The sequence below is a fragment of the Trachymyrmex cornetzi genome, unplaced genomic scaffold (assembly GCF_001594075.2).
Source record: "Trachymyrmex cornetzi isolate Tcor2-1 unplaced genomic scaffold, Tcor1.1 scaffold166, whole genome shotgun sequence".
NCBI lineage: Eukaryota > Metazoa > Arthropoda > Insecta > Hymenoptera > Formicidae > Trachymyrmex > Trachymyrmex cornetzi.
The window spans coordinates 499,915-517,287 of record NW_017296266.1 but is presented as its reverse complement, the minus strand read 5'-3'; the positions used below and the strand labels follow the sequence as shown (position 1 = coordinate 517,287).

The window sequence follows — 17,373 nt, the reverse complement described above, 5'->3', positions numbered from 1 at the left end:
AGCAAATCTAGTCGTTTAATAAATTTTATTTTATCAATATACGAGTACAGGGTGTACAAAATAAACCATTCGAGATTTATATAGTAGATAATACACAGCATTTCCAGTAAAAAAAACCATAGTGAACGTAGGTCGAAAGCTCAACTGTTTCTGAGATACAAACAATTTTATATGTTTAGTATCAACTCTTTATGTGCTTGATTTTATTTTAAAATTCCCGCTTCTGCGATTATCGATACATCGACGCTAGCCGACGGCGCGGCGCGCCTGCGTTCTCCGATTTCACGGAACGATAGGTGACGTCGTGACGATCGGCGCCGACTAGCGACGACGACGACGACGACGACGTGCGCGTTTTTGTTACGTTAGTGGTGAGGTAGTGGTGAACGGCGATGATGCGTCGAGACCCCAGATCGAACCGTGCCGCAAGAATTCCTGGCAGCGAATTCGCCGACGACGATGATGTCGATCACGTCAGGTGGGTCCCCGGCGATCAGTGTCCAGCCAGTGACACGTGGCTTTACGTGACTCGCCACAGTCAAATGCGGACTCCGGAGTGCTCCGGAGAGCTCCGGATTGACGGAGCGACCGGCAGATCCGTCGCTCTCGGTGGTGGTCTCCCTTTGTTTACATACCGCGCGACGACCAGTATCGGATTAGATTTCGACTACTTGGTGCTACTTAGTCAGTGAGCGTGATAGGAATTTACCGTCGTTGCCGGCCGCGCGAATCAGCCGCGAACGGTTCCCGTTATTCATTCCATCGGTGTGATAATTCGGCGACAAGGCATCGACGACAACGACGGAGATTCCCGATTGCGAATTCCTGGCGATTTATCGCGTGAGACACGTCGCTTCTCCTTCACTCGTCGATGTACAGAGAGAGATTCGTGATTCCTAGCCTTTTAATTTCTTTTGAAAGAATGTCACTCAAGAGATGAAGATTTAAAAAAGTTTCTGTATTTACGATTGTTTTTGTGGTACGTAATAAATACTCGTATCAGGAAGGAAACATTAATTGTTCATAGCGATATTGTTTTATACAAAATTTTTTATGCAGTAGAAAAAATTCTGATTATTCTTTTAGATATTAAACGTTATAATAATTATTACTTTTGTGTGCCGGTATTTTACTTTGCAATTTTAATTGATCATTATCTTCTGCAATTTCTATCAAAGGTAGCCAAATCAGGTTTGAAAACAGGTTTTGCAAAATATTTATTACAAATTTTGTTGATATTAAGTCAGTAGAATGATGCTAATCTGTCTTATTCTGCTAGAATTTGCTGGTGTATTTTTAACATTTTGCTTAATGAGATAGATTTGCCCAAATAGATAAATCTGTCAAAAACAGGTTTTTCGAAATGGACTATTAATTAGCAGCAAATCTACAAAAATATAATGATCAATGGCAGATTGATAGCAAAAATTGAGCATTTGCGCTTTTTTATAATCATTTCTATAATATATTTTGTTTAATTTTTAATAATTAAGAGATGAATCTAAATCCATCTTTTTCCGATTAAACTACAACTAATTGAAAATATCATTACGAACCATGATTTAAAGCGTAAAACTGTAATTGATAAATGAATTATCTAATCCTTGACATCTGACAGCTAGACAGCAAGACTTTCCTTTTTATATTGAAAAAGACGCAAATTATCCAACAGGATAAAGAATGTATTCTTTGTACTATAGGAGCGAAGAAAATAGTGAACAAAATATCTATAGATTTAAATGTAAAGAATGTAATGTCGGTCTTTGTGTAAGTGATTACTGTTTATTACACAAAAATAAACTTTTAGTACATTGTTATTTACTAAAAATCATCATTTCGAATAAATATTTTTTTTTAATGTCCCCTGCCCCGAAAGTATTAATGTCAACCTATAACCGTAATATTCTACTAGATCTACTGGCAAATTACTAAAACTGTACTCAGATTCCCATCCTGATATTATCTTTACTATTCATTGAATGTTAAACAAAGATAACATAATATTTAAGGAGCACTCGGGTGAAAATCTAAATATGCCTTAACATACTGCTAACATTCCGTTTTTAATAAGTTAATATTTATTTAATAAATTTTCTCCAAAAGAATTGTGCGTAGGTTTGAATGCGTGAGAGAATTTGTGAATGCAGGTTTCATGATAACTAATTTATAAGAAATAAATGTATAAGAAGTAATTTATAAGAAGTAAAATATTCAATTTATAAGAAGTAACGTCAAGAACAAAAAGATTTTTACGCTCCAACTACAGCGCTTGACTCTTATATGCCCGTTCCATTTTGTAATTAATTTCATAACATTTTTATTTCTGAAGTCACATCCCGTCTCTATAAAATTCCCCGACGACAATCGGTGATAAAGCTTCCGGCGGAAATTTACATTTGATTAAATATCTTATTTACAGTAAGAATGATTCAATCAGTCCGCCAAACGAGTTCGAAGACTCGTTGCAAGAGATGTCGGATATGTACGGACACACGCCGCCTAGGACTCGTCTCAATCGTAAGAAAAGGCACATGAAGCATAAGCTTGCGTCAGGCAGGTGCGTGCAACAGAGTTGCAAATTAAAGCCGCGAAGAATCGCTAGGAGTACATAATTATTACTAGATCCGTTTTATTTGGCACATTTGCGATGCGTCATTTTTCGATGAAACACAAATGAATTTAACGAATAATTTTAAAACATAAAGCCCACTTCTTTTCGCTTTTTTTGCATTTTATAATTTTCAAGATATAGATCTTTACAGCACAGATCTCCAAGAGACGTCCTAAAGACGTCCAGAAGACGTCCTAAGGATAAATAATGTTACACGATGAATGGTTTTGAAAATCGGAAATTACATAAGAAACATTTTCAATGTACAGAGAAATTGCTTCTACGCTTCGCGGAATTTTCAGATATAAATTAACTCAGTCGCTAATTTGATTGTCACACGAGTGGCTATAAAATATGCAAATTATCTTTAATCTTTGTCATTTCCAGCGATCTTAAGTCAGTAGAAAAAGAAGCTAGACCAAGAACAACTATCCATCGACGCAACACTTTGGACACTATCATCTTTAACGAAATGTGCGATAAAGCGGACAAAGATTATGAGGATGAGACGAAGGAAGATGTGAAAGAGGGCAGGAAAAGCAAGAGAAGTTTGAAACTATTGCGGGGCAACGAAAGGGATCTGAAGCTCGACGTGGAGGCTGCTCACAATTATGCCGAGAGATATACCGGCGAGATAGCAGTGTCGACGCCAAATCAAATCAAGGTTCAAAAAAGCAGAGAAGTGATTTTGAATATTGACTACGTTTAGAAAAAGACTCAACAATTGTGCCTATGATTAATGTATATTTCTGATGAATCACATTCTTTTTCCTGATCCATCAAATGTTATTGCTTTTCAAACGCAGTCGTTTTTACCTTTTTGCAGATATATTTGGCACTTGATCAATAAATATGCTCTTTCTCGCAGGTCGAGACTAGAAATAGATTCCGCTGCCTGCGATCTAAACCCGTTGACGTCGAGGAAAAGAAGGTGGAGCGTGAAGACAGCGAGCAAAGCGTGTTGATAAATGAAGAATGTTTACGCGCACAGTCGCCGAGAACACAGAGCTTCAGAGAGAGAGAAATCTTTCACGATACATTCTCTTTTTTGATTAAATTGGTAAATATCTTATTGCAAAATAAACTTGAGCTAAATCAAATGCACTTTATTATCAATACAGTGTCACATTTTTATTTTTAATTACTGACAAAATTGTCTTTTTTTTTTACTTGCACAGGGAAGTACGGAACGTAATTGTCGTCGCCAGATGAGTCACGAGGAGACTCGATGGCAGAATGAATTAAAGGACTTGATATGGCTGGAATTGCAAGCGCATCACGCTGACCGTAGTCTGATAGCGCAGGATGAATATCTTTGTCGCCAACGAGAGGCGGTGGAGGGTTTACTTTCAGAAATAATGGAGTATAGGTAAGCGGGAATGTACTTGAAGGAAAACCTTCAAGGAAAAATTTGTGATACATAATAATTTGAAATATAAAAAGAAGAATAGAGTAACAGTTGCATTGATAGCGCTAAGAGAACGCAATTATTGCATTATAGATACGATCCCATCGCAGAAAGGGAAGACGCGCAAGAGGGAAGTTCGAATTGCGTCAGCCCCGGTGATATTGCGAGCGATCGATCCACAAATTCCGGTTCAAGCTCAAATATTGAGCTGGGTGTATGCCCGGGTTGTCTCTCCATGTACTGCCGTGCGTGTGCCCGTGCGCAGGGAGAAGCATTGCAGCAAGTGGAAGCTCTACTGGCTCGCTTGGAAACCGCGGAGGCTTTGTATCCATCCTCCCATGTGTTTGCCGTTAATTATCCGTTATACAAAAGCCCGGAATTCACCGACAGGGTGAAAGCTATGTGTCTCTGGTACAACATGACGAAACACCATCGATTCAAATTGCAGATACTAGGCAGATTACTTATGATGCTACACAGCAAGAAGAAACAGGACGACTTTACCGATTCCGGTATCAGGTATGTTGATTTGATTTGCGTTACTCCTGACAATAGTTCGAAATTGTACTATTTGAAATGGAATTTTATTCAGTTTGCAATGTTGTTTGAAAAACAACATGCTTTGGAATGTTTCTTTGATATAACTTGAAGTATAGAAACTTGGGTAATCGATTGTTCCTATCTTTAGTTCGCGATCTTCAGATACCGTCGATTCTACAGAGCGACAATCCATAGTGCGATTTGAACTACCTCAACAGGATGAAACTTCTAGTCCCTCCGATAGCAATAACAGCAATAATTCTTCGATTGGAGGTCTATCATTTATATCGCAATCACTGCCACCTACTCCGGAAACCTCGTTCTCATATTTTGAAGATGAAAGAGTCGATCGTCTCGATTTCTATTTGGTTGAATTTGATCGACACGCCTACAGGTACGTTTTGAAAAATGTATACTTAATGTATCAAAATTTGTTTTTAATTTAAAATTATTATTAAATTTGATGTTTATATTTACATTATAAAATTTACTATAAATTTCTTTTGTATTCTTATTTTATTTCCAAGTAATTAAATGAAATTTTAAACTTATTAACTATATTAGAATGTAAATATATGACTTATGAAAACTATATAATGACGCACATTTTTTGTTTACTTAGAAAATACATTGAAGACGTACTTAAAACGCGAGGTCTCCGGAAGAGTTTGAATTTCTTGGATCGGCTACATACATCTATATTGAGAAAAGCAAGGTTAACTTTGGAGAAAAATGATTGCGAGGAATATGATAGTAGTACGAATGAAGAATATGAAGGTGACAAAGAATTGCGACGGTATGGTATTTGGAGCTCTGAGGCGAAGGAATTGAATTTACCATCATACAGGTGCGTAGAATTTTTTATAAAAAGATTTCTTGATTTTTAATATTTTTTGCTTAGATATTGCCTTTTTTTATCACAAGATTTTGATTTAATTCAAGGGCATCAAAATTTGTACTTTTATCAAATAAAATTTAATTATTAAAATTAAACAAAAGGAAAATAAACGTCTATATGACTATATGTTTTTTTTGTTTTTAAAACATTTTTAACTACTGGTTGAAACACCTTAGATAATTTTTTTATTTGAGTCGAAATCGAAAGAAGTGTGGATAATATTAAACTATGTTACACTATTGATTAAAATAAACGATTTGCATAATAGTAATATTTCTTTTCTTAGGGCAGCTTTTGTGTTTCTTTCGCGTGTGCCTCTGGATTTCGTCCATGAATTTTTAAGGATGAGACTGGAACAGAAGCCGGAGCAGCCAAGTCCATTGTCAGTCCGACAGCTCATGCGGGAGCTTCGTGAAGGTCTCAGGATTGCTTGCATCCATCGCGATCGATTCACCGCGCATTCTCGTGCTACTATCGCCAGTAATCAAGCCTGTGAGAGTCTGTTTGAGGAGGACGTCAATGACTTCGACGAGAGTTTGAGGGCCGTGTTTGAAGTGTACCTGGATTATCTTCAGCAGTGGGTAGACATGGTGCAACACGACAGCTTCCACAAAAATCTAATTATGGACGAGTGGTTGTTTGTCAAATCCATCGCTGGAAATATAAGCAATGGATACAAGATTGCTGGTGTGAAATTCTAGTAAGTAAATTATCAAGATGACTAGATATTTTTTATATAACTTGTGTTGAAAAGATAATAGAATGAACTAAATGGAACTAATGTAATGTAAAAGAACGATAAAAGTTAAATTATTATTAAATATTCTTTATTTTAATTTGCATTGTTTTATATATTTGATATAAAAGATATTTCTTGTAGTAAGATTGCGCGTACGATGATCAAGCAAGTGAATGAATTTTTTGTCGAACGGACTCGCGAGATACGGGAAATTTCAAATTTCGAAGAGGAAGACGACGAGTTGTCAAGCAAGTAAGAGAAAATTTCCATTTATTCATCTCAATTTCGTTGCTTTTATGAACTGTTTTTTCTGTAATAAATCAATGGTTAGATTGCACCAGATGAATGTGGGTCGCGAATGGCAAGGAATGTTCGTAGAGAGTCGAGAGAAGATTGTGAAGAGCATCAATCTCGCCAAATGCTTGAAACGCGACATTGAGAAATGGCCTGTCTGCGACCAGGAATTGGAGGAATCATTAAAACTGTTGAAGGTAAGATTATATAAACGATTTTGTAACTATTAAAAAGCTAAATCTTCATGTTCATACTTGCATAGGATATAATCCTGGATTTGAGACATCGCATAACGATGGTGATCGAGGACTTTCAAAACGAAGCCAACAAAGTGGAACAATTAAATACTGAGAATGACCAGTTGCCCTTACGATCGAGAATCCGCGAGATTCTCCATCAAGCTCATAAAATGGGCTTTGATTTTCACAAGGAAATGTGCAAACTATTCTCGCTAGAAGAGAAAGCTATTCTGGCGCGAGGTTTAGTATCGTTTGCACTACTATGGATGGAGTTTGTGAGAACAAGATGCGAGCGTGGTCGCGGTTTGAGGCCTAGATGGGCAAATCAAGGTCTAGAATTTTTAATAACAGTGTGCGAGCCGCAAAACACGAAGCATCTTACCGATCAGGAGTTTGAGGAATTAAAGATGTGCATGGATCGCTGCATATCTCATGTCGTGGGAACCGTGTCAGTTACAGGATCAACGCCAGAGACAGAAAGTAATATATGATTTTTAGTCATTAATTTTAATATGTGCATGATTAATTTCCATTTATTTTTATGACTTTAAGTTTAGTAGAAATTGTAAATATTAATTTTATTACATTAAATGTCCGTTTTGTTATATATAAAGTTAACAAAGTTTTTGAAATTTTCTAAATGAATAATTTGATTTTTAAAATGATTAAATGAAAATATATTTTATTACATATTATTGACAACATTTGTTTTCAGGCTTGAGAAGACTGTCGCGATCAAGAGCTTCATCACCTTGCCATGGCCGCACTAGAACCGCAAGCATCAGTATCTCTCAGAAGCCACGGGACGCTTTGAAGTCACCTGAGTTATTGGTCAATGTGAAGAAAAATAATTCGCCGAACATAGTTGATGGAAATCTCGCAGTGATAATAAATATGCCCGAGCGAGGTACACAAAGGCACGAAATAGTCATACGTGCTATCAGGAAAGTCGAGGATGAACTTGACGAAAGATTACGAAGCCGGGAACTCATCGGACAAGTCGTCGACAGGAAAACAGTGGACAAAGTTCACATCAAGGCCAGGCGAGTTACATTTACATGGCAGCGAGGTATTAAAATAGGTACGTTTTATGATCATTTGGGGTACAAGTAAAAGAATTATTGTTTTAATGAATAATTATAATAATTATAATGTTTAGTGTTATTTTAATTAAATTTTATTATACAGGCCAAGGAAGGTTTGGCAAAGTGTATACCGTGGTGAACAATCAAACTGGTGAATTGTTGGCCATGAAAGAGGTACAACTGCAGCCTGGTGATCACAGAGCGATCAGGCGTGTCGCCGAGGAATTACAGATATTCGAGGGAATTCAGCACCAGCATTTAGTGCGATATTACGGGCTAGAAATTCATCGTGTACGATAAACAACATAATCGTTATGATATATTAACTTGTAGTTGTCGCATTTATCACGATAAATTTTATTTTCAGGAGGAGATGCTGATCTTCATGGAATTTTGTGCAGAAGGAACTCTCGAGAGCTTGGTGGCGGGTAGCGGTAATGGACTGCCAGAATCTTTAGTCAGAAAGTACACTCACCAGCTTCTTTCGGCTGTGGCAGCGCTGCACTCTCACGGAATAGTTCATCGTGATATTAAAAGTAATTATATTTGAATAAAATGAGCTGTTCTAAAATCCGTGCTATTTTTATGCGATTCCATAATATTTTTTTTCTTTCCGCAGCTGCAAATATTTTTCTAACAGACGAAGGTAACAGTTTGAAACTCGGCGACTTTGGTAGTGCGGTGCAAATTAAAGCACATACAACTATGCCTGGCGAACTCCAAGGCTTTGTCGGTACTCAAGGTTAGTATTATTTTAATTGTCATGTATTAAAATCTCATACATTTATGGCGATTGATTAGAGATAAGCGAAGAGAGAGAGAGAGAGAGAGAGAGAGAGAGAGAGAGAGAGAGAGAGCAAGAAAGCGATAAAAAATTTAATATAAACTCAAAAACTTTATTATTTATATTTTTAATCATTTCTTTAATTTTTTTAAAGCTTATATGGCACCAGAGGTATTCATGAAGTCTGAAAGTAGTGGACACGGTAGAGCTGTTGATATCTGGTCAGTGGGTTGCTGTATCATTGAGATGGCGAGTGGACGACGGCCTTGGTCGGATTATGATTCAAATTATCAAATTATGTTTAAGGTAATTGCAATTAAATGTATTATTATAATAATAGAGAGTAATTTATTTATTTTGACGATTTAAGAAAGATAAACGAAGGGTAAGATATTTAGAATTAGGAATTTAGAATTAAATCTTTCATCTCACATCTTTATTTTTTAAATCGAATTTTAACTATATTCTCTAAACTGAAAATCTATATTAATCAACTTAACATTAATTCAATTAACATTTTTGTATTTTTGTTCAAGGTTGGAATGGGAGAAACACCAGCACTTCCGAAGAATCTTTCCGCGGAAGGCATAGATCTCGTTAAGAAATGTCTTCAACACGATCCGAAGAAAAGGTCAACAGCGAGTAATCTCTTTGCGCATCCTTTTGCACATGGAGAATATGAAGATGTTAACGATGCTGATTTAACAATGTCTGTGCGATACTAAAAGCTCGGAAAGATGTAAGTATCATTTGTGAATTATAAGCCTTTAATTTTTTTTCATACGTTATAATCTTTCTCTCAATCGGAGCAGGATACTATAAGAAAAATTGGAATTAAACAAATTCAATCTTTTTTTGTCATCTGTGCAAAGATATATGTATCTTGCTCTAAAATCTTGCATTAAAAATTTTAGACGAAATTATGACGAAATTAATTTTTGGAAATAATATTCATATCTATTTTTCTTGCAGTGCACAATCTCTGTTACGCAAAGCTGGTATTTGCATTCGCACTTAATCGATAGAACTGTTCCACTCATTTGCTGTATCATATTGTTTGAACATATTCTCGTTCTTCTGCGCAATTCAATGTGTTTTATCCAGCTTCAACGATACTTTTTAAACATAAATATTCTGTTAATATTCTGTTAAATGTAATAAGTCTATTTGCAGTAGGCTATACAAAGAAATAAGGCAGTCTAAAAATGTTTTATCCACTGACAAAACCAATATAAAATATTGTACTATTGTGATCATGTTATACTTAAGCATAATTATACATTATGTGTTCCAAAAAGTACACTTTCTTTCCATTGTAATTATTAAATAATGAGACTTACTACTTCTTCAAGATTACTATTAGCAAAGCTATTAGCGTTTAAAGTTGTAAGTTAGATTTTGACGTAATAGATTATACCAAATAGTTAGATTTTGACGTATATAGAGTACACCAAATAATTTGCACTATAAAGTGTAAAAAAAAAACAAAATTTAGTTCTTTAATTAATTTAAAACAATTATTATAAAACGGCCTTGATAGAATGTTCGGCCTTAATAGAATCTTCTAGCTTCAGTGATAAAGATTTAATGTTAAATATTAAAAATGACATTAATAATGGCGATGATTTAATCACCTCGTAATGAAATGTCTTTAATACGATTTGGAGAAAAGATTAACGGCGAGTAATTTTCTTACGCATTTTTTTGCGCATGAGAAATATGAAAATATGAATGATGCTTGTTTGTAAATAACAAATTCAACTGTAGTTTTATACCAGGTCTAGTGGAAAGAAAGTGCAACTTTAGGGTTTTCTTTATATGTGTTATATGTGATTTTTAAGATACCTGTGCTAGAATAAGTTTGATCGAGCTGAAAGAATTAAGAGAGACCCTGAATGGGTTTTAATGAAATGTAATATTTGAAATATAAAGAATAATAAGGTTTGATAATAATAAATAAATCAAATAATCTGAAGGGCTACGAGCCAGAAATATACAAAATATATTCTAAAAATTATAAATATGAGATTACATACGTTTCGACACCGATCGGGTCATTTTTAATGTTGACAAAAATTTTTTAATATTAAAATATTACAAACGGCAATTAGAATTTCGATAAACTAATACATATATAAATTGATGTAAATACGTATTGTTTGTTGAAATGCTTGCAACGATATTCTTTGGTTCTTCCATATAAACTCAATTAGTAATGGTATTTTTCTTGTGTTCTTGTAAAGGTTCTCTCTTAGAAAATGTTGAGTCAAAAGTTAAATCTCATCGTAGTTGTCAAAAGTTAAAGTTAGTTCCTCCTCTAGTGAACATCCTTCTTTCGTTCTATTCATCTCCTCCAGCTATTGTGTTGCGGAATTTCGTCTGAGATACATTTGTCTCGAATTAGGCGGTACATATTCTAAGGCACATCCTTTTTTCACATTGCATTTGCTTCAATCTAAGATGGATGTCTATAAGCGAGCATTAATTTCTCCTTTTAATGAGGTTTAAATTCTTTACATGAGAAGGTACATTTATTTATATTTTTTCTTTTTATTTTTAGTTTTCCTCACATAATAGGTTGAATTCTGTTACTGCTATTTTGTGTGTATGTTTTTCATAGATCTTTTTAATTTAACTTCTGCACTGTTGTAATGCTTCCAGTGTTTTTTCCAACTACGATGGGATTTTTAATTTTTGACAACTACGATGAGATTAACTTTTGACAACTACGATGAGATTTAACTTTTGACTCGACATTTTCTAAGAGAGGACAACCTTTACAAGAACACAAGAAAAATGCCATTACTAATCAAGTTTATATGGAAAGACCAAAGAATATCGTTGCAAGCATTTCAACAAACAACACGTATTTACATCAATTTATACATATATTAATTTATCGAAATTCTAATTGCCATTTGTAATATTTTAATATTAAAAATTTTTTGTCAACATTGGAAATGATCCGATCGGCGTCGAAACGTATGTAATCTCATATTTATAATTTTTAGATATATTTTTGTTTTGTGTATTTCTAGTTCGTAGCCCTTCAGATTATTTGATTTATGTAACATTTTATTATCATGATTCGATGATCACGCGTATTTTCACTCAGTCGAGTGATATTATATATTTAGAAGGAATATATAGTGTGTAAATATACAAGAATAAAAAAAAAATATATTTTTATTTTTATCAAAATATACACAAATATAGTTTTATAATATATGCATTTATCGTTTTATATAAGCTTTAATAGTGTGTACTGTGTATTCCTTATAAATATATGATTGGTACAAATGATAAAGGATACTTCACATTCCGAAGATTATATTCACACCTCACAATTAGTATTAAATGCGGCTGTTTGAAACTTGTATTATGTCAAAATTTGTATTTTTATTTTGGATGTTTAGGCGCTCGTATTTAGTGCTAGTTGTAATCTAAAGTGATCTAAAGAGAGGTGTAATTATAAGTGTTGTTAAGATACCTTTTAAGGTACAATAATGGCAGCTTTAAGCATGCGTGTTATGCCTATGTTATACAATAATTTCGTAGGTAAAATGACTTGTTATTATTATTATAGAATGCATATTCTATTTTAAATAAAATGATGAATAAAGAAAAACAACGAACAACCTAGTATTCCGATGGAGTTTATTTCTGCATGAGGAAACGTACACATGTGATACAACATACTTTGACATGGGTCAATTACTTAGCGGAGGTATGCTGTGTATGCTTTCCGCGTGAACGGTAAGCCGAGTGTATATTCGTTTATCTATCGAACGCACGAAGGTATATATAATTTATGCCACGATTTTTAATTCTTATCCGAACATTTTCTCTTTATCTCTTCAGAAATATCAAATCTCGATCGAGCATTTATTTAACAAAAATATTTTTAAATTAAATATTAAAAATTTTTTTGAAATATCAAAATGTATTAAGAATAAAATCAAAAACAAACTTTCGAGAATAATCTCGAATAATCTTTCTCTTACGAAGATCCTTAAGTGGAGATGTTCGCACAAGATTTAAAACGAGTCATACATTACCCAAGACTAAAAAAAAACTATACAAACTGTGAAGAATTTGTTAAAAATATTAGGTTTAAAACTATCATACGTTAAATTTTGAACATATTTGCGTCAGAGTCTTTTTTTGTAAACTATTGGATTATGTATGAATTATTTCATACATGGCATTAAAAATATAATTAGAAATTAGTTTGTCTTAACTTTCCAGTTTATGGTCTATCGGACCTTGTTTTTTAAATTATATATATATATATATTTCTTTATTATTATTATTATTATTATTATTATTACCTATGTTCAGTTTTACGAGAAAAATTTAGGTTTTTCCTCTAGATTTATTATAAGAGGGATTATAAGCAAAAACAAATATAAATTATATACATCATTGTATACATGGAATTGAACAACAGAGTTAACAACAATATTTATACAATATATTGTGCAAAGAATTAAAAGTAAGGAGGACTGCGAATTTGTTATGTGAAGAATCGGAATAAAAAGACATAATCTATGTTACATGGGGAACTGAAATTAAAGATAAAGTCAAGTCAGTCTCCTCAAAAACTGGTTCCGGGCAATCGTATCGACTCTAGTCAAACACTAAAGTATAATATTATTATTCGTATATGTGCCCTGATAATTCTCGTTTTATGTAGCATCTATACTTCACATCTATATTAGGCTTGCAAGATTCAAGCACTGATCGAAAACTGAAAGCTTAATAATGTACAATAAATATATATATATATCCACGAAGTCTTCAATAAACATTTTAACAACGATGAAAGCCACCTTTGCCCATAACGATTACGAATCGTATGCGTGAATCGCGACTTTTTAAAATAGAAGAAAAAATTGTTTCTACTCGATGTGCCTACGAACGCAATTTATCATGATTTTATTTTATTCAATTATCATAGTCGTCACGAGATAAGTCCTACATCTATTAACACACTATAACATTATTTTCACACGAATTTATACTACAATTATATAATCATACTTTCATACCTGCCATGCTTTTTATCACTCTGTGACGATAACATTAACAGTCTTAACGCATAGTTTAAAATGTGTATTCTAATAACCAACATGTTTGTGAAATGATTCGCAAACTATAGACACCGATTGCTCATAGGATTGATAGTTTCTTGGAGATATGAAAGAATTAATCCTTAAACACTAATTCAAATATCGCCCATCTAAATGCAGTTTCAAACGCTTGCTGTTTTCTGTTTTTTATATATTTTTGCTTTGGTCATCTGCTTACTCTAGAAATATATCTTTTATATTTTCGTCACTGTACATTCAACATTAAATGTATGTGATTTAATACATATTTAAATCAATGAATTCGTAACGAATTGATATTTAATATCGCTTTTATGTTTTCTCATCAAAATCAATGTTTACCAATTTATATTTACAATTTATCAAATGATTTAACGTTTTAATTAATAATTATTAACCAAACGAAGGCATTATCGTTTAAAAAGTCACGAATTGTAGCAGAATTGTAGAATTGTTTTGTCGCAATTCACGCAATACGAAACACCCCGGAAACAACGAATAATTTAACGCGCACCGCGATATACTTCTCTATCTACTACTTAGAACTCTCGAGTTATATCATAATTACATTCGTAAGTGCTCCTAACGATTTATCAGGATATGTGCTATCCCGGAATAATATCGTCGCTACATTGGCTTTCGCCTGATATGCGTATGATATTCTTGGCCGCAAAAGTGCGATCACAATTGGCTTCGCGATATGTATAAGTAAAGTATCTCTAGTCGTACTTCCTGGCTTTAAACTATGCAGTAATAATAGCGGTATTTGTGTGCTTCTTAGAATCTAATATAGAACACCTGGCACGCGCGCGCATCTATATCGGACGTATACAGGGTGCAATTGAAACGAATGCGAGCGAGTCACCGGGCGTCGAAAATGTACAATATAAATTCTGTAATTATAATATATAAATCCAATTATATATAAATTCTGAATTTTCCAACATTCGTGCGATTCGGCGATTCCGAGAAAACGGCTCCAAACGGCATACATTTTGACTGTACCCTGCATACGCGAGAACACGTGTATCTTCAATCTCGGCAGCGGAGAACTGAAACTTCTCTTCGAGATGACTCCTCTCGAGCAATTTTATAAAAAATTCGCGTGTCTGTTATGGATGACGTTTCGTATTTTTACGATATCAATGCATTTCGAAATTCGTCGGAACCCATACAGCACAGAATTTGCAGCAATATTACTGCAATGTTGCAGTATTGCCGCTCCAACTTTTGTGCTGTAGGGGAAAAGGAAGTGCTTCGAAGTTTTCCACCACCGAACGTATTCTCGAATGCCCAATTGATTTACGCGTTGTTATAATATACAATGTATCTTCTTTTCCATTCCTTTCTCAACAATAACGGAGGAGGCATCGTGCTCCTTCGTACTTTTCGCTAAATTAACTTCTCTGATTAACTCCCGTAAAATTCGAACGCGTAACTCGTGGCTACGTAACACAATAACGAAGCAATTGAATAATAATAACGCAGATATACAGCTCAGAGAAGAGAATGAAGCTTTAACAAGGAAGAACCGGAATTTCTTCATGATTCTCATTTTAAGACTATGAATAGGAAAACTGTAACTTTTCATTAAAGATTCACTAAGCCACTTTCTTCAAAAACTTAACGAAATTAAATCTAAAACGCGAATTTAAGACGACTTCATAAAGTATGAATAACGTGAATAAATTTATCACATTTAACAATATTTCTGTAATAAGAACAGTAGATAAGAAGATGAGGGAGATTCGGTATATAGTGAAGTCGTAATATATATAAGCTAATTTTTCTTTAAAACACGCAAGAAATTAGTAACAGTGTTGATCAGACAGATCGAATATGAAACAGATTGAAAATTTATATCTTTTTCGTGTACAACAACGCATTGCCTTTCATACAAATCTGACAGTAAAAAATCTTGTCCAAAGCTTCTTCCGTGGTATCCATTTTCCCTCATTTTCTCTAGCAATTAATTACAATTATATCTTAACTAGAGGAACTATCGAGAAGCTAACTAAACGCTGACACCTAAAAACGTTATCTTATAGCCGCGACTTTATCTTATAGAGCGATTCCTCGCGATCAATCGCCGTTACAGCTACAACAAGCGCACGATGCTATCGATAACAGCAATACTCCAGTACGAGAAACCAAGGCAGATCGCCTAAATGATCTAAATCGCGGAATCGAAGAAATGCGGATTCATCTCTGTTCCAACGAATTAAATATTAAATATATTATATATTGTGTTCAGAGAAATAGGATCACGAAAAAATCAGTAGGAAACGACATTACATATCTAATATTTGATATGTGTTTGATAGATTGATATGTATATAAATAGATATGCTATAGAGATTTTTATAGAGAAATAATTTTTAATTAATTAATTAAGTCAATAACATCTGAGAAGAAAATAGAGTATTTAATTTCTGCCGTATTACTACTCATATAGATTCTTCAGTTAATTTAAAATTGATTTTTCTAGCGGAAACCTCGAGAGAGATCAATTTCTAGTAATTTATCAACTTTTAACGCTGCTTATTTTCATGTAAAACGTACTCAATTTTAAACTTCTGTTAAAATTAAACTTATTGAAAATTTACTGATAATCTTGTTATTTACTTTTCTTCGCTGAAACTAAGTTCATCAGAAGTGGTTTTTTTTATCTTTAATCGTTATATTATTATTTAAAAACTATAAGTGATAGAAAATCAGACTTTTTAAACGAGTTAAATCACTGTGATTGATGTGATCTGATAAAAGTGGGACACCTATTCTTAAGATATGCAATTTTTTGGCTCTCTCTGCCATGATCTCATTTAAATGAACAATAATACAGAAATAATATCAAACCTAACACGAGCATAACAATGCTTGAGAATCGCGTCGAGCAATAAGTTTATCTAAATTGTGTAAAGTTGGAGAAATTTGTTTCTTCCCCATTCGTGAGGTCGGTGCGTACCAAGATTTGAAACCGATATATTATTTCAATATCACCTTCATGCATTTGAGGTATGAAATCCGGTTTCAACAGATTTGTGTCATTTTGCTACACAGTTATCATTATGTTAATTATATACCGATTATCTCAAAATAACTGCATGTCTTTTCCCGAATTTCTGAATTCGGAAAAATCAATTTTTCACAAAAAGAAGCATTTATGATTTTCAGTCGATTTCAATTAATCTTCGGTTCCTGGCAAGTCAATCGATCTTAATTAAATAGTCAAAACTTGAAAAAGTGATAATCTTCTATTAATATATTTTCGTCAAAGAAAAATTGTTTTCTGGATTAGCTAAAAATTACGATTAAAAGAACATTCAACGACCTCTTCAAGAAAAACTGCACAAATATTGTTAACGACGCACATAATTAGGATTATGTTAGTTACACGTGCAATTTTATCGAATCGACCGTATGTATAGCCATAGTTTATCGGTCGCAAACCCTGGCACGGTACGGGGTAGTCAGCTACGGTAAATCGTAGGGAGTAGAAGAATAGCGCGATAGACAGATAGAGCTATACCGTCGACGATCGATCGGCTCTTGACGAGTCGAGCGATGCGATCCGCCGACCTACCTAAGAATTGGACAAGAGTTTACTGTGCGGGCGCCAACATACGTACGATTGGCCATATTTAGTGTGTTTCTGCGGTGGACG

The 17,373-nt window shown here is 33.9% G+C and overlaps 1 protein-coding gene across 4 annotated transcripts; it reads left to right on the top strand.

Moving 5' to 3' along the window:
* Positions 1–347: 347 nt before the first annotated feature.
* Positions 348–11,453, top strand: Mekk1 (mitogen-activated protein kinase kinase kinase 4). 4 transcript variants are annotated; one of them, XM_018504367.1, is made up of 19 exons: positions 348–478; positions 2,420–2,557; positions 2,999–3,275; positions 3,480–3,671; positions 3,790–3,980; positions 4,113–4,538; positions 4,708–4,953; positions 5,182–5,406; positions 5,744–6,157; positions 6,338–6,448; positions 6,528–6,687; positions 6,753–7,209; positions 7,445–7,810; positions 7,918–8,105; positions 8,182–8,350; positions 8,434–8,556; positions 8,753–8,904; positions 9,135–9,337; positions 9,571–9,819. In XM_018504367.1, the coding sequence occupies exons 1-18, from the start codon at positions 393–395 to the stop codon at positions 9,321–9,323; spliced, it is 4,110 nt and encodes a 1,369-aa protein (XP_018359869.1). In that variant the 5' UTR covers positions 348–392; the 3' UTR covers positions 9,324–9,337; positions 9,571–9,819. The 4 variants fall into 4 exon arrangements, with proteins under 4 accessions (XP_018359869.1, XP_018359871.1, XP_018359870.1 ...); XM_018504368.1 differs by lacking the exon at positions 9,571–9,819 and adding an exon at positions 11,260–11,453 and having other exon boundaries at positions 393–478; XM_018504369.1 differs by lacking the exon at positions 2,420–2,557.
* Positions 11,454–17,373: the final 5,920 nt, after the last annotated feature.